This window comes from Sorex fumeus, unplaced genomic scaffold, assembly GCF_029834395.1.
Source record: "Sorex fumeus unplaced genomic scaffold, SorFum_2.1 ptg000053l, whole genome shotgun sequence".
Taxonomy (NCBI): Eukaryota; Metazoa; Chordata; class Mammalia; order Eulipotyphla; family Soricidae; genus Sorex; species Sorex fumeus.
The window spans coordinates 1789113-1812669 of record NW_026606110.1 but is presented as its reverse complement, the minus strand read 5'-3'; the positions used below and the strand labels follow the sequence as shown (position 1 = coordinate 1812669).

Below are 23557 nucleotides of genomic sequence, written 5' to 3'. Positions count from 1 at the left end.
CCATTTCACAACACAGAGACTGATACACATCCAAAAGAACAACCAATGCTGGTGTGAATGCAGAGAGAAAGGCCCTCTCATTAATTGCTGGTTGGAATGATGGTTAGTCCAGGCTTTCTGGGAAACAATATGGAAATTCGTAAAAAACTGAAATAAAAAAAAAACCCTAGAAACTGAACTTCTAAAACAAGCCAGCAACACCAGTAGAGGAAATATACCCTAGTGACCCAAAACACACAATACAGAAAAGCCAGGTGTACTCCTATGTTCACTGCAGCACTGTTCACAACTTCACAACAGTCAGAATCTGGAAACAACCCTAGTGCTTGAGGACAGAGGAGTGAATAAAGAAATTATAGTACAACTATCTGCACAATGGAATACTACATGGCTGTTAGGAAAAATGAAGTCATGAAATTTTCTTATAAATAGGTGGACATGGAGAGTGTCATGCTGAGTGAAATCAGTAAGAGGGGAAGGGAGGAACATAGAATGATTGCGCTCATTTGTGGGATTTTTTTTTTAAGTAGTATGTGAATAATGCCCAAACAGCAGAAATGAGGGAAGGTCAGGAGGAAGCATGGTTCAAAGTAGGAAGCATGCCAACAAGGGAGAGGGGGAGCCAGTTAGGACAGAGGACCACTAGACCATGAAAGTAGGAAATGATCACTCTGGACAAGATCTGAGTGCTGAAAGGAGGTAAAGTGATCTGCATGATACCCTTTCAGTGTCTAAAAGGAAAACTCTGTGTGGGTGTGTCTGTGTATGTGTGTGTGTGTGAGTGCGGGGGGTGAGGGGGGCGGGGAGGGAGGGGGAGAGAGAGAGAGAGAGAGAGAGAGAGAGAGAGAGAGAGAGAGAGAGAGAGAACAGAGTATCTGCCAGATGCAGGTTGTGAGGATGAAGAGGGGGAAGGTGGGCAGGAGAGAAACTGAGGACACTAGTGGTAGGAAATATGCCCTGGGGAAGGGATAGCTGTTGGAACACTGTATGAATGAGACTTGATCATGAACAACTTTGTAAATGCATATCTCAGAGTGATTCAATTTAAAAACATTAAAAATTAAAAAATAATTTACGCAGCTATATACAAAAGGCACAGTCACCCACCATTCTCAGTGTTCAGACTAGAGTCAGCTTTTTCCATCATAGAACTTTAACAATCAGAGGTATGCAACTCAATAACAAAAAACCATTCCACGTTAAAATTTAATTAAGTATCTAACAAGTCACAAGTCACAATGTGAATTTGTGCGAGGAGAGTTTGAGGGTCAACACCCAGCTGAGCTCACCCACCTAATTCTGTGCTCTAGGCAGGGACCATTTGCAGTATCAAGAACGGAACTAGGGATGACCACATGCAACCCAAGCACTTTAACACTGTACAATCTGTGGTCCAAATGTAAACTGATTTGTTGTTTGAGGGGGCCACACACAGTGGTACCCAGAGCTTACTCCTGGTATTGTACTCAAGGATCAATCCTTGTAGTACCACATGCAGTGACAGGGATCAAACCAGAATTTGTCACATGCAAGACAAGTGCTTTAACCTCTATACTATCTCTCCAACCCTATGAGAAATATTTTTTAAACACAGATTAGAAAACTGTTGCACGATAAAAATATAAACAACACACACATTGACATTATATGCCAAAATCTTGAAAAACAGATTTTCACATATAGCAAAGAACATTACCTGAAAATATACATAGCTCTGTCCTCCCATTGTTCATCGATTTGTTCGAGCGGGCATAGTAACATCTCACAACAAATTGTGAGACTTGGTACTGTTTTTGGCATATCGAATACATCACGGTAGCTTGCCAGGCTCTGCCGTGTGGGCTGGATACTCTCGGTAGCTTGCCTGGCTCTCCAAGAGGGGCGGAGGAATTGAACCTGGGTTGGCCGTGTGCAAGGCAAAACGCCTTACTGCTGTGCTATCGCTCCAGCCCGAAAATATACATACCCTAACATTTTAACATCTTATGCATTTTGAAACCATAATCAAAAATTTTAATTTCCTGAATTAACAAACCAAGTTTTATTAAGCTATTTAAGAGGAGAAAATGAACAGTTATTGTGTTCATGCTTTAAAAATGTAAGGACTGAAATACAAGACAATCATTTCACTGTAGGTAAAAATGCACTTATATAAATAATCTCTAATTAAAGAGAAAAAACTAATAAAAAGTTGAACATGCTAAAAAGAAAACGATAAGTTTTTATAACAATAAAAACTTCTCACTCCACTGAAATACATAATACAAAAAAACAAATATAATAAATAAAAGTACAAATAAAACATTTAACAAAAACAGCATATAGTTATAATTAATTTCTTACAGTTTCTAATAATGATTATCATGTACAATTAAAAAGCAAAAACAAGAAAGTACAATTAAACCAGTAGAGAAATACCTACTTTAATAACGGATGGCATCTTGGAATTTAGATTATCATAAGTAAAATGCAGACGAGTTCTGAAAGAACATTTATACAACAAAGGATCCTGGTAAAATTCTATTTTACCACTAGCATTTCGTTTATCAAGACAAACTGTACAATCAGAAAAGTTGATAACCTTCCTCAGCACGAGATCAGTTGCTAAAACAAAGAGAAAATTATTTTAAATAAACAGAAGAATTAAGAGGGGAAATGTAACTACAATTTATTAGTACAAATATCAGTAAGAATAACAATAGAGGTATTAAGATTTATGAATCATTTAATACATAATAATAGAACCTGCACAACGTATTTTTCATGTATTTTATAATTCAAAGCTCCCAACAACGAAAAAGCTTATTTCCCCATTTTATGCTTTTTATAAATAAAAGAAGACCTCCGGTTCCAGCCACAGCCATGCTTAAGACCAATCTCCACACATTCGGACGAGCCTCACACATGAAGGAAACGGCAGAGGAACCCAGGTGTGCGGGACCCGGGGCATAGATCTCCAAGCCTGCTCGGATTGGGACTGGGCCTCCTCCATCCCGATCCCCCATCTTCCAGGATGTAGGCACTACACCCACCAACTGCCCCCGGCGCCATGCAATCCCATCAACGGCCAAGACCCAGAGACTATAAAACCCAGCTCCCAGAAGCGTCTTATTATCCAGTTCTTCCTCTGGAGAACCTGGCAGGCTACCAAAAGTATCCTGCCCACACGGCAGAGTCTGGCAAACTCCCCGAGGCATATTCAATGTGCCAAAAACCAGTAACAATGATGGGTCTCATTCTCCTGACCCTAAAAGATCCTCGAATCTGGCACTTTCTAAAATCTCAGGGCTAGGACGAAGGAGACAATACTGGTGCCTGCTTGAGGCAATTGATGAACAACAGGATAACAGTGATACAGTGATACAGTGATGCTTTTTATGAAGAATCATAAATCAAAGCAATGATGTGGCATGACCCAGATTTGCATGATACCTAACTATAAATCAAAGACAATTTAAAATATTTTGTTATTTTTTGCAACAAATTAAATTTTTTAAATTACTCTTCAGAAGTCATAATTAAAATAACATTTCAAGTAGTGGTCACTCATTTCAAATTCTACATCAAAAAACTTCCTCTGGGGCTGGATCAATAGCACAGCGGGTAAGGCATTTGCCTTGCATGCGGCCAACCCGGCTTCAATTCCCAGCACCCCATATGGTCCCCTGAACACCGCCAGGAGTTATTTCTGAGTGCAAAGCCAGTAACAACCCCTGAGCATTGCCAGGTGTGACCAAAAAAAAAAATCTTCATTATTCTTAACATTTACTCACCAGAAATATCCATAAAAGCACGATCCCATAATTCACCTACTGTATAGCACTCTGCAGAAGTGATGTTGACTGAAAGAACAATGTCATCTTCAACATATTTTAGTATAAGATTATTTATGACAATGTTTACATTATTTACAACGCGTCGAATCAAACTCTGTACATAACCTGCAAAATATGGAAAAAAAAGGAATTCAGTTTCACTCTGTAACTAAATGTTTTTCAAAATATTTAATTTTTTGAATTTTAAACGAAAGGAGGATATTAGTTAGCATATTTTGTAAAGAGGAAACTGACGGTTGATGCATAAAATGGTCTGCCAAAAATATACAGCTTAAAACAGATTCAGCAGAACAAAAGGCATGACCAAAAAGTTCTTGTTTATGTTCTAAGAAAAAACATCATTCTAGAGCCCTTCAACTAATTAATTTCTGCCTGTTTTATAAACATTCCCAAATGAAACAAAGTTATATATGCTGATAACACAGTATATTCAAAAGAGTATGTTCTTTTGGATCCAGCTGCCATCTTCTATTCCTACTTCGAGCAACCACAAAAGGACTGAGGAGATAAGTCAATGGTCTAAGCATGTGCTTTGATTTGAATGCAAGAGGTCTGGATTTCATACCCACAGAAGATGGTCCTCTGAGCACCAACAACTCTCCCAGGATACAGAGCAAGGAGCAGTCCTGAGCATAGAGAGGTATGTACCGCCCCCCCAATAAAAAAAAAAATATTCTAAAGTTAAGCCTTGAAGAAAGGAGAAACAGCCATCCCAGTGGATTCAATTATTTTCAGTTGCTAACATAAAATGTTGAAGTAGACTAGAGAAAAAAATGTAAGAATGAAAATGTCAATGAAAGTGTTAAAATAACACAATGAATACAGAAAATGAAACAATGAAAATTTTTTTAAAAGTAAAATATTCAAAGGAGAGAGTAGATAAAGAGTAATGAAAACACGAGGAAATAAGGTAAACAATTGTTCTTTTAAAACTTCCATCAAGTAGCTAGTGAACATTATTGTCCTCTGCAGTTGGCATAAAATCTCCAAAAGTTTCTTTCAGTTTCAGGCTACTCCAAACAGAACTAAGGCAGCCCAGGTAGCTTGGAGGCAGTCTCACTAGACAGAGATAACAGGGAGGGAACACCGAGGAAAGGATGACTTAATGCCTGAATAAACACATGAATGTCTTTAAACTTTGTCTCTAAATAGAAATGTAAGCATGTCTTACAGGTTATGCTAAGTCCACATATCAAAATTATTATTATTAGCAATAACTGAAGGTCATAAGACCTATACATCATTAACTGAAAGAAAATGGGTATTTTCATATTAAATTTAAATTCTTTTGGTCCCTCATCCAGAACAAAGTATTATATCACAATACAGCATAAGTGCATACATGCACTTTCTTTGAATATTACGTTTTGCCACATGCTATATGCTATAACGTTTTATGTTCTATGGCATGTCTTAAATACATGTCATAACCCAGTAAATGGCTGAAAAATCAAAATCTATAATCTAAAAAGCACTGTTACAGATACACAAAATAGAAGGTGCAAAAGAATGTTATATATCTACTTTTATTCTTTTCTTATTAGAGAGCCACCCACCTTCAATAAAACAAAAAACTATTGGCAACATCAAAACTTTCCTCAAAGAGCAACTCTGGATCTATGTAACTGCTCAAACACTGAAACTGTGTAACCACAGATACTTGAAAAATTAATCTTGCCCTAGAAAAAAAGTTAAAAATTCATCTCTACCACCAGAGAAATTTAATATGGTTTGCAGGCAGGTAAAGATTGCCAGAAATGAGTCTTCGAAAAACCAGATGAGTTAACCTTTAAATAAAATAATTTACCATTATCCAACTGGATTCTGAAATTATCCCTTTCTTCCTTTGGCAAGATTAATTTTAGCTGCTCTAGCTTCCAGTAATTTCCCAACATATTCAGTTACTTCCTTTAAAAAGTTCCTTAACATTGATTTATGTCAGCATAAAAGAGGAGATGCATTCTCCAGTTAGGAAGTCAGAAAATCACATGCTAATCCACAGTTACCTCAAGTAGTTCAGCTAGAAATAGCTCTATTTTATGCCACCAAGCAGGATATTTTAGGTTATGTTTATGTTTTATGTTGCAAGATTGGTCCAACTGGTCCAACTCTGAATACCAACGTAAGTTCTACTACAGCTTCATTAAAGTCTGGAAACATTCTGAGTCCTAAGCAGGGCAAGCCATCGAACTTTTCAATACATGACATCAATGACAAAATAAATTTTGCCTCAACAAGTTAATCTTAAGGGGGAAAAGTTATATATAACAAGATTCAACAGTTAAACCTAAAGTTAATTCTTTGCCTGCCATGAAAGGAAATTCTGAAGAAACACATAGTGAGAAATTTGAAGAGGTAGAGGGAATTTCCCACTTAATAACTAAGAACAACTACAACATAATTTACCAAGGACTTTATTTTAAAAAAATCTAGTAGCAAAAATTTAGAACGTTACAGAAGAAAAGTAACTTCTGACACCTTTCCCACAATAAAACTTTTATTCTGTCCTGAAGCCAAAAGAATTACCACCAAAGATCATTTGTAGAGTGCTGAGAAATAACAAGTACCAACATTAATATCACTTTACAACACTAGTTAAAATGTTCAGTTCAAATGTAACAAAATATAAATTGGAGGAAGTAGACTATGAAATATATTTCATAATATTTAGAGAGTATACCAAATTCCAACCTCTTTTAACTCAAGTATATAGTGCCAAGACACTATCAGATAATTAATACTAGCAGAAAACCTACAAACCATTGAAGCAGAAACCAGATATACACCAAAGTCAAGTATGTCAGAAAAAAATACATAACTGACAAAATCAAAATACAGTGACAAAAATAACTACTGTTAAAAAATATTAAGGTAGCAATGCACTTTGACCATAGACTTGATATGTAATGATCAATGCTTTTCTTCACTGAATACGTGAGCAATGAACTATTAGCTGTTGGTGGGCTTGGGGAAGAGGGTGGGTGTTGTTTTTTTGTTTGGGCCACACCAAGCAGTGCTCAGTACATAATTCACAGCCATATCCTCAAGGATCACTCCTGGCAGGCTCGTGGGATACCAAGGATCAAAACTAGGTTGGCCACGTGGAAGGCAAACAGCCTACTGGCTATATTATTTACTGTTTCAGCCTCTGGAATGTTATTTGTAAGTCAATTCTGAGTCAGATGAATGAAACTTTCAAGTAATGAAAAAGAAGAGCTGATCTCTCAATGACAGAATATTGTGATTCTGCTAATGAATTTTTATAGTTTCCAAAGTCTCAATCCAGTGTCTTTGTAATAAAGAAAAGAATCAAGAAAATAGACCACAAGTGTCTTCTCTTGGAGGGGATGTAATAAAGAATTTCAGGAATAACCAGCTAGAGGCAGAGGGAGAGTACAGTGCAGGTAGGGCACTTGCCTTATGCATAGATGATCAATGTTGCATCCCCCACACCACATGGTCCCCCAAGCACTACTAGGAGTGATCTCATACAGTACGAGGAGCAAGACCTGAGCACTGGTGGGTGTGACAAAAGACACACAAACACACACACACACACACACACAACCAGCTAAAACAAAAGACATACACACACACACCGTAACAACCAGTTAAAACAAAAGACACACACACACACACACACACACACACACAGATCAACCAGCTAAAACAAAGCATCAAAATTTGAATGAAGACATTTAGGAGGTGTCTAGGCTTAAGTTCCACAAACACACAGACTACAGATGCAGGAAATCAAGGGCAGAGCCAAGCCAGAAAGATAGTACGGCTGGGAAGGCATTTGCCTTGCATGAGGCTGACCTGGGTTTGATCTCCAGCATTCCATATGGCCTGAGCCTGTCAGGAGTAATTCTTTTGTGCACAGCCAGGAATAACCCCTTAGCATAGTCAGTGTGGCCCAATAAACAAACAAAAACAAAAATTCAGGGGCAAGAAGATGCCGTGCTGCTTGAGCCCTACTGGGGATTGTCCAGGCCACCCAAACGCTGCTGGGGGATACAGAGGACCCTCCCCAGCTGCACACAACAGTGGGGGAACATGTGGTGCCAGGGATCAAAGGAGGATAAGCCTCAAGCATGGTACATGCCTTAACTACTGTACTACTCTCTGCACCCACTTTAAATATTTCATAACACTGAACACTCAAAGTATACATTATACAAAGGGCTAAAACCATAATAACTGACAGTAGTTGACAACGCTGGCTTTATCAACCAGTCTGGAAGTTACCTGGTGGTAAATCAGGATCTGTGGGAGCGGCCTGCTGAATTCTTCTGGGTTTTACTGAAGATTTTGTGTTCTCAGAGGTACTACGGTTGGTAGAATTAGAACCACAGCTGTCATGGTCATCCTTTTATTTTTATTTGAAGGAAAAGAAAAAAGCATTAAATAATATTCAGTAATTAGGTAACATTTTGTTGAATATACAGTTATGATTACTAATTATTCTTCCAATGTTATGCTTATTCTAAATTTCTGTATGGCCAAATTATTAATCTGCATCTCAAATTATATTTTAAAAATAGCCAGGAGTGTGGAGTTCATGCCCAATTCAATCAGCTAATCAGTGGCTGAATAAATAGCAGTACTCCTACAAAAAAAAAAAATAGCCAGGAGTTCAAGGAGCTAGAAAAAAGTTTGGGTTTTGATGTAGAAAACAGAGAAACTTCAACGAGTCATACATGCTTATTCCCTTATTTATAATACAAATATTTTCCTGCTTTAATTCAATATACATTTATATGATTCTCTTATGTGTTAACTTCTGGATTTACAAAGACAAATTTCATATCTGTCCTCATGGATTTAAGAGCCTATAAAAAACATGTAACTAGTTTAACAAGAACTCTTTTTCTTTAACTTAAGCAATAGGGAGAGAAAGACTCCTATCAGAATGGATTAGAGAGGCCAGGCCTTGAAATCTGAGCATAGCCATAGCAACAGGCAAAGTCAAGAGGCCAGGAAGAGAGAAAAGCTGTCAGGAGCCAGCACCTTAGCTTGAACCCTAACTTGACAGAGCCTCCCAAGCACAGTGGGGTAAATAAAGCCTGGAAGCCACTAAGCACTGAGGCCCCCAAGTGCCACCAGTCGTCCTGGCCTGATAAGCTTTACCCCTCAAGCCCTTTACCAAATGACTGAATATAGCCAGAAATGGACCCTGACTGAACTCCCTAAGCATGCTCCATCCCTAACCTCCATCAACACACAACACAAGCCACAAGCGCGCGCGCACACACACACACACACACACACACACACGTACGTACGCACACATACACAGAGTGGGCTAAAGGAGAAGTTCTAAGCAAGAGAAAAATGGTACAGGTATATGCAATATGGATGATAATTCATCAAACAAAGCCAGGGTATACACAAGAGCAGAAACTAAAGGTATAAACTGGCTCGATAAAATGGGAGCACCATTAACAATTGTAGAAATACTCTCAGTCCTCATTCTAGCTAGTGTATTTCAGAATTCACATTTACGAGAACAGTGCCAATAACCTATAAGAAAGATTTAGTGGTCCCATGAGTCAGGAGTGCAAGAGCAAATGAAGTTACTTTTATCTAAGAGTAAAGGAAAAAGTAAGGTGAAAACAATAGGCACAGAATTCTCACCAAGACGGTCATTTAAAGAGTAAATGGGTGTGGAAGTAACAAAAAGTTAAAGTATCTGGCATATTGGGCCAGAGTGATAGTACAGTGGGCAGGGTGCTTGTCTTGCTTGCAGCTGACCCAGATTCTATCCCCTGCATCCATAGTTCCCCAAGCCCTCCAGGAGTAATCCCTGAGCAAAGAACCAGAAATAAATCCTGAGCATCATTGGGTGTGACCAAAAAAAAAAAAAAAACAAGTTTCTGGCATCTTATTTTTGTTTGGGGATAGCTTTAAGGAACAATGCTTGGGAGGAATGATAGATCAAAGATACCAACACAAAAGGCAACTGCTAGTTCATTGTGTGCCACCAGACCAGAGGTAAGCTTGCATGAAGCGAACCTGGGTGGGATCCCAGGTACCACAGATGGTCCTTGAATCATTGCCAAGCAGAGATGACCCCTAAACAGAGCCAGGAGTAAGCACCAAACAAGCAAAGTGGAAGGGGAAAACAGAGAAGGGAAGCAAAGCAAAACTAGACTAGAATGCTCCAAAAAAAATTATTTAAATTTTAAATTTTGTATATTGAAAATATATATTAGGGCCCAGATAGTACAAAAGTCAAGGTGCTTGCCTAGGATGCAACTACAGCAACCACACTGTTTGCTAAAGTCCCTGTACCACATATGGTCCCTGAGCACCACCAAATGTAGCTCAAAATCAAAAAAAAAAAAAAAAAATAACTCCTTAGAATGATGATTAGCTTCATTTTCCTATTTTATATAACTGAAGAGAGAATTTCAAAAATAAATACATTCAAAATGGTAACTGTCACGGTCACCATCCTCCCACTGTTCATCAATTTGCTCAAGCGGGCCCAGTAACATCTCCATTGTGACACTTGTTACTGTGTTTGGCATATCGAACACATCATGGGTAGCTTGCCAGGCTTTGCCGTGCAGGCAAGATACTCTCGGTAGCTTGCTGGGCTCTCGGGGAGGGGCGGAAGAATCGAACCTGGGTGGCCGGGCCAGCTGCGTGCAAGGCAAATGCCCTACCCACTGTGCCATCACTCCTGCAAAATGGTACTAGGAATAAATAAGAACAGTAAGACCTCCTAGAAAATAAAAATTTGTATTTAATACCACAGTAGGAGGGTTAGGCAATAATAAACGGTGCATCTTTTACAAGATAACATGGCTTCAGATTCCAGTTCTGTATTAGCAAAAAACAGAAATTTCTGTTTGAAATTTCCGCAAGAAAAATGTAAGGAATCTGTTAATGTTGAAGCAAAACAAACCTTAGTGTTTTATTCCACAAAACAACTTCATTATTTAATTTTTATAATGACATCTTCTGTTATTTGGAGGAATGCTATAGATTCTAAACTAAAATTCAGCTACTTTAAATAAAACCTTTGATGTAATTACTTTTGATTCAATATATTCTAAAAATGTCTGCAGTCATATAATTCTGCACAATATTAACATAAAAAGCACACTATTAATTTTTGAAACACACGGGTGTCTCAAAAGCCCAGAAGTAAAACATATTCATTAGAGATGTGAAAAAGTTCCACGCGAATTGCCAAAACTAGCATAATTATAAAAATATTTAACACTGAAACCATCTGAAATCACATACTGTATATAGATTACAGTGATGTCATAATAAACATTCCAGCCAAAATGCACTAAAACTACTGCAGTCCAATAAATCTGGCATACATGAGATGACAAATATTTTGAAGCAAAAGAATAAGTTATTTTTATTTCATTTTTAAGAAGTTATTAGCAGCAAAAAGTGTAAAGTACGTAGACTAAATACAAGTTTTCAAATAATTTTTGAAAAAACGGTGAATAAAGTTTTCCTATAAGCTACACATTTTTATTATTCAAAAGAAAAACAAACTAAACTTTATTTGCTTAAACAAATTTATAATAAACCTGAAATTTTAGTGTGCTTTAGAAGTGAACATTAATCATGGTAGTAGTCATAGAAATATATATTATGAAACAAACATTACCAAATGGGTAGATACTTCTTTTTGAAGATTAAAATTATGACTTTTATACTTATATGAGAAAATCCATGGTCCTCCCATTGTTCATCGATTTGCTCGAGCGGGCCCAATAACATCTCCATCATGAGACTTGTTACTGTGTTTGGCATATCGAGTATGTCACGGGGAGCTTGCCAGGCTCTGCCGTGCGGGCGAGATACTCTCGGTAGCTTGCCGGGCTCTCCGAGAGGGGCGGAGGAATCGAACTCGGGTCGGCCATGTTGGCTGCGTGCAAGGCAAACGCCCTACCGCTGTGCTATCGCAATCCTGATAACTTGATTTTGCTTTCAATTACATTTAATTGCCATCAATACAAGTAAGCATCTATTCAAATCCTGCCCCAACTTAACTAAAAGTAAAATAAGAAGTATAACACTACTGAAATTTAAGTTACTTATATCACTGAATTCATCATCTGTATATATCATTTTTACACATTTTAGTTCATAGAAAACCTCTGGTTTTTAATGAAAGAAACTCTGTTCTCAAAAATACTAGCCAAAATGCTTTGAGATAATTCTTAACCCCCAACACATTACAGCTCTATCTTTATTTAGATTGCAATTTGTCCAATGGTCTGGTAAGTATATTTCATGGCAAAAGAATGTTTTCTCTTGAGGAATACGTTGCTATTTCTGAAAAGACTGCCCTTTGCTCTTCGTGAAACAAGCAATAATGTCATTTCCTTGCAGAAGTTCCTAACAGAAGGAAAATGTGGCAAAGCAAACACTGTACGTAAATTGATCCGTTACTTTCTTACTGACAGATCATGGGATCCTGCTGCTTACTTTTCACCTTAGCTCTCATGAGGCTGGTAAATTACAACTTGAACACCATCAATTCCCAGTTCACAATGTTATCAACAAGATTAAGGGCAAAACATGAAACAGGTGACTGAATCATTCCAAGTCCTTGTCAAAAGCAAAGACATTAAGAATGCAACGAAAAGTTGGAGGAGAAACTGAAAGGCCTAACACATAATGTGCTTTGCGCTCCTCAGTCCAGGGCACCAAACTCAGCACGTATAAAAGGACTAAGAAAGGATCACCTAAACAACCCTGGTCAACCAGAAAGCTCCTTAAACACCCAGTGGGGGTCTGGAAAAGTAACTGCTTCAGAGCTCTGCCCTCTCCAATATCAGAAATGGCGATTGCAAGACATGCATAACTTTTCTCATTAAGTTCCAAGCACGTTTCCACAAAGGAGGATTTACATAATCTCTTCACAAATCAATGTGAACACAAATCTCTCCTCCCAACAAGGATGAGATTATGAATGAGAAGGGATCCGCCTTCATCCCCTCGGCAGCATGGTGACCACCATCTTTCAGAGCCTACTGGACTGAGAGCTACTAGCCTGCAGCACGAGCCTGCGGTGGCGAGACACTCAGGGCCTTCTAGTTTAACCTAAAGTAAAAAGAGCAACAACGCTTCACTGTAAAATGTTTTAAATGAAATGATAAAGAAAGTAGCGATGAGGATTCTTCCTCACCAAGCCAACATTGAAAATGTAACAGATGGAGGCTGGCTAGACAGCACAGGGGTTAAGGCACAAGCCCCACATGCAGCCAATCCTGGTTAGATCCCTGACTCGCATGTGATTCCTGGCACTGCCGGGAGTTGCCTCTGACAGGCTCTGCCTCCAGAGCCTGGAGCAGCCCCTGAGCATTGCCTGGTGTACCTTTACTCCAAAAACAGAGAACTGATTAAAATCAAACTCATAACCTCTGCAAATGACTGTTCTTTTCCCCTCACGTCCATTTTTACCACCCAAAAAACTTCCTGGGTTCTTTACAACCTAACTCAGTAACACCATCATCTAAGCCTTCTGAGAAGTAAAGCACATCCTTTGGATATCTATAGAACTCTTTGAAAGATGCTGATGGATCTTGAACATTTCAGGGAGGAGAGAGAAAAAGCGAGGTTATGAGTCATAGGATAGCACTGCTAAGGTCCAGACTACCCAGTAAATTACTAACTATTTGAAATCAAACAGTGGATCTGTTTTCACTCTGTGGCATTTCCAGTGCAGGTGCCCCACACCAGGTCTGTACGAGTAAGAGCAAATCAGAAAATAAACATCTGGAGACATCCAATTACTCGATTTCCAGAAAAAAAGAAGAAGCGAAACGAAAAGAAAAGAAAAAAGAAAAGAAAGAATTTATACCTTCAGAAATATGGCAGGCTAGATAACTGATAAGATTTGGAAAGAAAATGCTAACAACAAAGTAAAAAGGAATGTGTCAGCCAGGCTGCTGTGTACATCAGACTGAGGACAACAAAAAGTTCTCTGCTCAAGGTACAAAACTGGCAGGGGCATCTGAGAGATACAAAGGACTCCCAGAGGCCCACATAAAGCAGCAGACTATTATTAGCCAGCTTTGCACGTAAAATCGGGAATAGACTGAAGCACTCAGCTCTTGAAAGAAGACCGAAAAGAGCTACTGGCATAGACTAGACATGGGCTGAATGGCCAGAGAATCAGAAGGAAGCAAATCTCCCAGACAAGTATTGATGTAGTCTGCATCAACCAAAGCTGCAGACGTCCTGGGCCTCCAGAAGATGACCCACGACTGAAGCAGGAACCGGCATGAGTAATACACAACTACAGCTAAAAGAAGGGTGAGGGACTGGAGGTTATCATGCCGAGTGTAGGAGAGGAACAGATACAGAGCGATCTCTCGCATGTGGAAGATAAAGTCACAAAGCATGGAGGCAACGAACAGCAAAAGCAACAGAACTCGAGAACTGGTTTCCAGAACTAAGCTTGCCAAGGGCAAATGGGGGACCCTGAGACAGAGGTGGAAGGAAGCGGACACCTGGTGGAGGGTTCGGTGTCACAACATTGTAAGAATAAACCCCTACCGTGAATCACATCGATGGTATTGTAAACCATAGTAGTTCAAATAAAAAAAAAAAATAGTAACAGACAGATGAGGGGCCTCCTAGGAAAAGAGCCCAAATAATAAAGTACATGCCCATAATACCCAAGAGAGAGAGGGTAAGAAGGTGCCTACAACGGAGGCAGAGGGTGGGATGGGTTGGAATGGGGGAGGGATACTGGGGACACTGGTGGGAGAAAACGCACACTGATGGAGGGATGGGTGTTCAATCATTGTATGACTGAAACTCAAACATGAAAGCTTTGTAACTGTTTCTCATGGTGACTCAATTTAAAAATAATAATAAATAAAGTACATGTTCAGCATTCTTGAAGTCCTGAGTTCATCCATAATACCGACTGATCCCTGGGCCATAACAAGCTGAATTTTCAGGCCCACACTGCCACGTTGAATATCACCAAGAGAGGCTCCAGGACCCTCAGATATCACAGAAGAATCCATAAAATACATCTATAGAGCCAGAAATGTAGCTTATTGTTGGAATGCACATCTGAGGCCTGGGTTCAATCTCCATCATCAAAAAAGAAAAAGCAAACACACCACATGCACAAATACACACACACACACACACACACACACACACACACACACACACCCTATTCAAAAGAGGATCAGAGAAAGAGCCTGCTAGAAAAAATGGTGAAACAGAGACAGTAGAGACAGCTCAGAGGGCTGAGCGTGTTTTCCCTGAAAGGAGAACCTGCAGTCACCAACACGTGAAGTCTCAAGCCAGTGCTGTTGTTCCTCGGCCATCAGACATATAAGCTACAGTATCTACAACACTGAACATCAGAAGAGATACTTATTGTTCTGGCTCTTCCAGGATAACCCCAGTGACTTATTATTCTGAGAAAATACTTCATTACTTAAACAAGTGTAACCTTCTTTTATTCTAGGTATGATAGAAGCACTATGAAAGAATAAATATGCTTTTTACCGTTCAAAAAGGAAAAAAACCTCTTCACAAAGATAAAACAAAAAAACTGAATACTATAAAATGGACAGGGTACTTGCCTTGCAGCAGACCTGGCATCCCACATGGTCTACCGAGCAGTGCCACCAGGTGTGATCCTGAGTGCAGAACCAGGACTAAGCCCTGAGTACTACTGAATGAAAGACAGGGGGGGAAAGCGGCAAAAATGCCCAAATGGCAACATGGAACCTAGAGATACAGAGAAGTCCAACCAATGAAAGAAAGAATGAATTGTTTTCATGCAACAACAATGTCCAGAGTAAGGTCATAAAGAAAGAGATGAAATGGACTAAAGAAACTGTTGTTAGTTGTGCTAGAATCAAAAGAGACACTGAAAACTGGACTGGAGTGATTGGTTTTGTTTGACTGGGGGAATCATACCCGGAAGTACTCAGGAGCAGGATACTCCTGGTTCACTGCTTGGGAGTCATTTCTGCCTATGCTGTGGGGACCAAATGCCAGGGTCCTACCCAGGGCTTCCTGCATGCAAAGCATGCACTCCAGCCTCTCACCTAGCTTTCCGCCCCAGCACAGAAGAACTTCGGAGAAAGACTGTGAATCAAGTAATAGGAGTTTTCAATCGTGGGGAGAGAACACAAGAGGTCAGCGGAAGATGGCAATAGATAACCATCAAGAGATAGTGCATTTGTCTGCAAAACAGACTATTAGTATTAGTGTATAGCTAATCTAATTAAATATATACTAGCACAGCGGGTAGGGCGTTCGCCTTACAAGCGGCCAACATGGCCGACCCGAGTTCGATTCCTCCGCCCCTCTCGGAGAGCCCAGCAAGCTACCGAGAGTATTCGATATGCCAGACACAGTAACAACAAAGTCTCCAATGGAGACGTTACTGGGCCCGCTCAAGCAAATCGACGATCAACGGGAGAGCCTTTACCTTTTACCTTTTACATAAAACTTAAAATTTAAAACAAGGCATAATGATCTGACCAGTGACAGTGACGGCACTCACAGCTTTCGGTCAAGCTGAGGGAGATGACATTTGGTTGCTCGCCTCCTGATCTCATTTTAACTTCCAGTTTTACTTTTTTTAATTAATAAAGACTAATTACTCAATGCAACATTATTAAATCTATAATGATCAGTACTAAAATTTCCAAAGACCGCATGTCAGTGATGATCAGTATGTAAATCAACCAAATCCCGAGGGAGATAGGAATAAAATCATTAGTAGTCTACAGACCTTCAAATAAATAGAAAATCCTGACAAAATTTAAATAAAGGAAAAAATATGCTCTAATATTACATAAAGTCTCTACATTCCAGAAAAGTTCTGCCATGCAGAATAGCTAGAAGCTGGCATAGGATCAAAAGCTTTGGGGCTGGAGCAATAGCACAGCGGGCAGGGCATTTGCCTTGCACACAGCTGACCCGGGTTCAATTCCCAGCATCCCATATGGTCCCCTGAGCACCGCCGGGAATAATCCCTGAGTGCAAAGCCAGGAGCAATCCCTGAGCATCACCAGGTGTGACCCAAAAAGGAAAAAAAAAAAAGTAAGCTCCACTTGTCTATTCTACCTTAAAAAAAAGCAATCCTGAAGCCCTTTGGATAAATAGACTAAATTAGAATAATTCAAATAAAAATAAATACCTAATATCTTTGAGTCTAATTTGACCTTACATATACTTTGTAGAAAAACAAATAAGCAGTTAAGATAGAACTTGAAACAATTTCAAGAAATAATGAATACAATGTCACAGTCAAGAGTAAAAATGTAACTCCTCTGGATCGATGACATAAAATTTGCAGTTATAATCAAAATTTTGTCATTAAGGTATAGCTGAAAGTCAAACTAATCCTACTGTGTTCAACATTTTAACCTGCATATTTTGATAAGTCTACTTTAAGACTTCATAGATGCAAATATGATACAAAGAAAAAAGAAAACATATACTTCATTTCCAAAATTTTCCATACTTCCTAATTCCAAATTTTGAATTAGGAAATTCAAAAAATAGTAAATAGTATTGTAAATATGTTAATAATAGTATTGTAAATATGTTAATCTATTACATAAAACTACAAGCTCAAATTTTAATAATTGATTTTTAAAAAGCTAGGCTTCTGGCCAAAAAAAAATTAAGCAAAGTGTAGCATAAATATGATAAAGTAGACATGTCTCCTTAAAACATTTGTAACATTTTATTTAAATTTAAATATATAACAAAAGTGTTCCTTCCATCACATACTAATTTTATTTGTAAAACAATTCCTTATGATTCCCTAAGAGCTGGGAGATTAAATACGGGCTTATTCAATTTTATTACTACAAGCATATTAATACAATAATCAGTTTAAAATATGAAAATAAACTTTAAAAATGAGATTCAACTGTTATATTTATACAGAAAAAAATAATTTCAATCACTAGTATAAACCAAAGTATTACTCTCCAGGGATAGACACTGCAGAATAATTTGTCCAAATGTCAACTGCAATTTTCAAAAATCCTTTCTACCTCAAAATCTCAAACATCTGTAAAAAATACTTGTTTTGAGAGCGATTTATACTCATGACACTTGACCTTTTGCTGTACACAATACAAAATTCATGTCTCAAATACCAATGCAGGCAGGAAATCTGATCATTCCTGCAGTAGCCTTCTGCAAGTTCCAATATCAAATATTAGTTCTAGGTTGAACTAAGTCATGTGTTACAAATCTTTTTCTGCTGCCTCTATAATTAGTTGTAATTTGCCTCTTTTAAAATGTGTTTCTTATGGGACATCTGGCCTTGAAACTTCCACCTTACCATTGAAAAAATACTTAGTGTCTGGATTTTTTCCCCCTCTTAATATGGTGAGCACTGCATGGGTGGTATAACCAACTCCAGACTTTTGAAAAATTAAATTCCTAGAACAGATGATGATTAAGAACCTTTTAAGTATTACCAAATAAAAATGCAAAGTAAAACTTAATACAATATAACCACCTCTAGATTTCCAAATCAATCTCACAAATATTTAAAGTTCACAAAATAAATTTTCAATGAAATACGTTGACCTATTTTTTTCATATAAGAACATAACAAAGAATTACCATTAGTTATGTTAAACTGAATAATAAGTTTGCAAAATATCAAAAAAGAAAAAAATAAGGTTTAAACCCAGTGGTTTGATAAAACACTCAAATTACTTCCAATTTACAAATGCATGTAACTAAATGCACAAGAGACACTGAGGTTATAATTGAAATGCAACTTTGAAATACTAACCAATAAACTTGGTTTTAGAAAGTTCTTTAAACTGAAAGCAAAACATGAGATAAGGAAAAATTATAAAAGAAAGGCACTTCTTTTCTACGAGATGAAAGTAGAATAGTTCTTCAGACTGCTGCAATACAGAGCTATTTCCTTCCTAGAAAACTCTGACAGGAAGCATTTAAAATTTTAATATACCTTTAGAAAAACACTAAAAAGAAGTATAATATGGGACTATGAAGAATTTAGGGGAAAAAATCCAATTCTGATGCCAAAATTTGAAAGATACAATAGATTTGGGTATAAGGTAAAATCAATCTATTTTCATTTTCCTAAAAATGACATGCAAAATTTTCACCTCATTTAGAAATGTCATGTATTCATCTATGTAAACAAACAAAAAAAATCATACAATTTTCTAGCCAAAATTGAAAAGTCTTCACCTGGAAACTGAGCATTACCAGACCCCAGTTCCAGTGGAAATAGGTAATGAGCATTATAAGTGATCCCAATTAGGGTTTAACAGATTAAGCAAAATTAGAGAAAAAAAACATAACTCTACAATAAAGTTCTACAGGCATATGAAATGTTGCGACTATATCTAAAGTTTATACACATTTAGGCAAACTAGTAGTATAATTATGTTACATTTATTTATAAATTTGCAAACACCCTATCCTCTGTGCTATCACTCCAGCCCTGGACCATTAGATTTTCTAAGGAAAATAACTTTTTTCTTTTCTTTTCTTTTCTTTCTTTTTGGGCCATACCTGGCAATGCTCAGGGGTTACTCATGGATTTGCACTTAGAAATTACTCCTGGCGGTGCTCAGGGGACCTACGGGATGCCGGGGATCAAACCCAGGTCAGCTGCAGGCAAGGCTAATGCCTTACTTGCTATCCTATTGCTCCAACCCCACAATCTCTATTTCTTAGTTAGACTTTTACTATCACAGCAGAGCCTCCCCGTGGTGTATTCAATATGCCAAAGACAGCAACAACAAGTCTTACAATGAACACGATACTGGTACCCGCCTGAGCAAATCAGGAACAACGGGAGGACAGTGCTACAGTGTAGTGCTATTTACATAAAGTTGAAAACATATTCTAAAAGTTACAAAAATATTAAATAACTGTTGAAACAGGTTAACAAAATTAGGTTCAAATAATTTCTTACCTGTATTCCATCTTTAAGTTTCAAAATACATTCCATTGTATTGATGGTAATTACCACAGGTTCTGAACCCAGTTTTGTCCACGGTACATGAATCCTCAATTCATGAATATGTCCACTTAAAAATGTGAATGGTAATTTCAATTCCTTAAAACAAAATGTTAAATAAAAGTTAGTGATGTTTTATTCGACTAACCAAATTACTTTCTGAAAAGAGGGAGAAAATTTTCAATATCAAAATATTTACAGAATTACTGTTCATCAAAACCAGTATCAAGTAACTTTTTAGACAACCAAAGGTACAAAACCATATTGTGCAAGTTAAAATTGTTTTAATAAGCTTCCTAGCCTGATTACGTCTCAGTTTCTTACTCCACTGAACAGAAAAAACTATACAGAATCTGCTACATGATTAAAAACTTAAATATGGTAGCACTGAAACCAGTTTTGCAAGAAGCATTAAATGAGCTTCTTTATAGAGAAGAGACCAGTATGACAATAAGAGCTGGTAATGATTACACCGAATAAGATTTGAGGGTTAAAGGGTTAAAAGTAGGTAATGAATATTTTTGATAACCTTTTAGTATCAATATTGCAAATCACAATGCCCAGAAGGAGAGAGAGAAAGAGAGAGAGAAAGGGAGGGAGAGGGAGAGTGTGTGAGAATGTGAGGGAGAGAGGGAGAGAGAGAGAGAGAGAGAGAGAGAGAAGAAAAGCTCCTACCATAGAGGCAGGCAGAGGGTGGGGGGTGGGGGTGATGGGAGACACTGGTGGTGGGAAATGTACACTGGTGGAGGGATGGGTGCTGGAATACTGTATGACTGAAATTCAATCATGAACAGCTTTGTAAGGGTCTACCTCACAGTGATTCAATTAAAAAGTTTAAAAAATAAAGTAAAAAAGAGCTTCTTTGGGGGCCAGAGAGCTATTACAACATGTAAGGCACTTGGCCTTGCAAAAGACCAATGTGGGTTTGATTTCCAGCACCTCATAAGGTCCCCAGAACCCCATTAGGAGTCATATCTGTGCACAGAGCCAGGTGTAAGACCTGGGCAGCACCACCACCACCCAAAACGTAAGTCTTTAAAAGACAATGGGGAGAAGAGATAGAACAGCAGGTAAGAACATAGTAAGAACTCAGTCAACTGGGTTCAATCCCCAGCATCCCAAACCCTAGCAGGAGTAATCCCTAAGCACAGAGCCAAGAGTAAGCCCTGAACACCATCAGATGTGGCAAAAGAAAAAAAAAAAAAGACAAGACAAACTTCTCAGCACTTTGCCAGTGAGTATGACATCATTCGTGGCACTTATGGTTGGCCTCCACTAGGTTAAAAAAAAAAAATTCTGTTTAAAAGAATGAATCCGAAAAGAAAGTAATCAAGAAGTCTATCCCATTTAAAGCAGTATCCAAAAACATCAAAAGATGCAGGAGATGTATACCATGATGACTTTTAATCACTTTAGAAAAAGATAGAGGAAGATTTTAGGAAATGGAACAATATTCAATGCTCATGGATTGGATGAATCAATATTATTAAAATGATTATCCTACCTAAGCTATTATGCAGATGCAATGCAATCCCCATCCAAATTCAGACAACGTTATTCTACAATCTAGAAAACTCAATCATAAAATTTGTATGGAATCAAAAAAAGACAACAAATAGTCAAAACCATACTGAACAAATAAGAAATACAGAGCTATTTCATGACCTAATTTGGAACTATATTATAAAGTTATAGTGATCAAAACTGCATAGTATTGGAATAAGGACAGGCCCTCCCTGATCAATGGGTCAGAATCGAATACCCTATGACAAAATCCTATGTATACATGGGTAGTTAATTTTCAATAAAGGAGCTGAGAACTTGAAATGAAGTAAAGATTATCTCTTCAACAAATGGTGCTGGGAAAATTGGATAACTACATAAGAAACTAAAGCTGGATCCTTATCTTACACTTTACATAAAAGTCAATTCAAAGTAGATGAAAGACCTTGAATCCAACCAGAAACTATAATGTACATTATAGCAAAACAGAAGGCTTCAAGATTTGGACCTCAAAGGAGCCTTCAATGATCAGATATGACTCGCAAAGGCAACAAAATAAAAAATAAACAAATGGGAGTATGTAAAGTTAGTTTCTGCGCGACAAAAAAATTAAAACACGGGCTAAAGTTAAAAGACAAGTAACTGAATGGGGAAAAAAATTCGCATTCAACATATCACATAAAGGTTTGATATCCAGGATAGATAAAGTACTCACAAATAACAGTAACCAAAAAAAAAAAAATTCAAAAACCCTGTCAACAAGTCGGGGGAGGAAATGAACAGATACTTCTCACAGAAAGACAGGTGGATGGCCAGTAGGCACATGAGAAAAATGGACAGCATCACTTAGCATCAGAGAAATCCACATCAAGACGACAATGAGATGGCATCTCACACTAGTGAGAATGGTACATATCAAAAATAGTAGAAGCAATCTGTATTAAAGGGGATGCGATGAAAAAGGAACTCTCATCCACTGCTGGTCGGAATGTTGTCTGGTACAACCCCTGTGGGAAAAAGTATGGAGAGTTCTCAGTAAACTTAGAACTGAATTGCCAAATGACCCAGCAATTACACTTTTGGGCATCTATCCGCAGGACAAGAAAAACACTCTCCCAAAAGGATATATGCACACCAGTATTCATTGCCGCACTCAGAACAACAGCTAAGACATGAAACCAACCTAGGTGTCCAATGACAGATGAGTGGATTATGAAGATGTGCTAAACAGACACAATGGAATAGTTGCAGCTTCAAGGAACAATAAAATAATGCAATTTGCAGCAACTGGTTGGAACTGAAAGATATTATGTTGAAGGAAGAAAGCCAGAGGGAAAGACAAACACAGGATGGTCTCAGTTATCTGTGGAATACAGAATACTGGATGAGGAAATGTATTGTAAATGTGGGATGCCTAGAACACCCCTGACCCTAGTGGTTAGAGAGAAAAAGAAGGAAAGAAATCAAGGAGGGAAGGAAGAAGAGAAAGGGAAGTAATGGGTGAACAGGCAGCAGGGCTTCAGTCATACCAGTGATATAAGTGGGGGTGTCTAGCCGTAAATCCAAAACACAAATTCAACAGAACTGAAAACATGAAACCTAAGTAGCAAGAATGAAACTTTGTAATGTGCCTGGCAGGGTGACTGGTAGGGGTATCGTGGCTGTTGGTGTGGGGAGGGGATCTGAGAACACTGATAGAGGGAGGCTGACACTGGTGGAGAAGTTGGTGCTAAATTACTGTATGCTTAAGAGTCAACTATCACTAACTTTGTAAATCATGGATCTTCAATCAATTTTTTTAACTAAACAAAAATATTTCCAAAAAGGAAAAAAAAGGTATTTTTACTCATATCTTATGGGATTTTATTCTTTTTCAATAATGAATTGATGTTACATATTAAATGTTGACTGTCTATACAAGTGATATTTTAACTTCCATAGATTTTTATTATAACCTTTTACTTATTAATGCAGATGCTTGGCATTATTTATAATGATTTCTTTTTTTTTTCCTTTTTGGGTCACACCCAGCAATGTACAGGGGTTACTCCTGGCTCTGTACTCAGGAATTACCTGTGTAATTCCTGGCGGTGCTCAGGGGACCACATGGGATGCTGGGAACTGAACCCGGGTCAGCCGAGTGCAAAGCAAAAGCCCTACCCACTGTGCTATCACTCCAGCCCCTATAATGATTTCTAACATAAAACTAATATTCCCTGCATCCCGT

At 38.0% G+C, this 23557-nt stretch overlaps 1 protein-coding gene across 5 annotated transcripts in view; it reads right to left on the bottom strand.

Moving 5' to 3' along the window:
• Window positions 1–23557, bottom strand: part of VPS13B (vacuolar protein sorting 13 homolog B) — a 667453-nt gene that overhangs the window by 630005 nt on the left and 13891 nt on the right. For all 5 annotated transcript variants that reach the window (XR_008793959.1, XM_056124953.1, XM_056124949.1 and 2 more), the window contains exons 2-5: window positions 19783–19926; window positions 8085–8205; window positions 3774–3941; window positions 2423–2604 (exon numbers count right to left, since the gene is read on the bottom strand). Coding sequence is in view for 4 of the 5 variants with exons in the window: in XM_056124953.1 (XP_055980928.1) it covers window positions 2423–2604; window positions 3774–3941; window positions 8085–8205; window positions 19783–19926 (615 nt within the window). In the remaining variant the exon portion in view is untranslated. The remainder of the gene's footprint in view (window positions 1–2422; window positions 2605–3773; window positions 3942–8084; window positions 8206–19782; window positions 19927–23557) is intronic.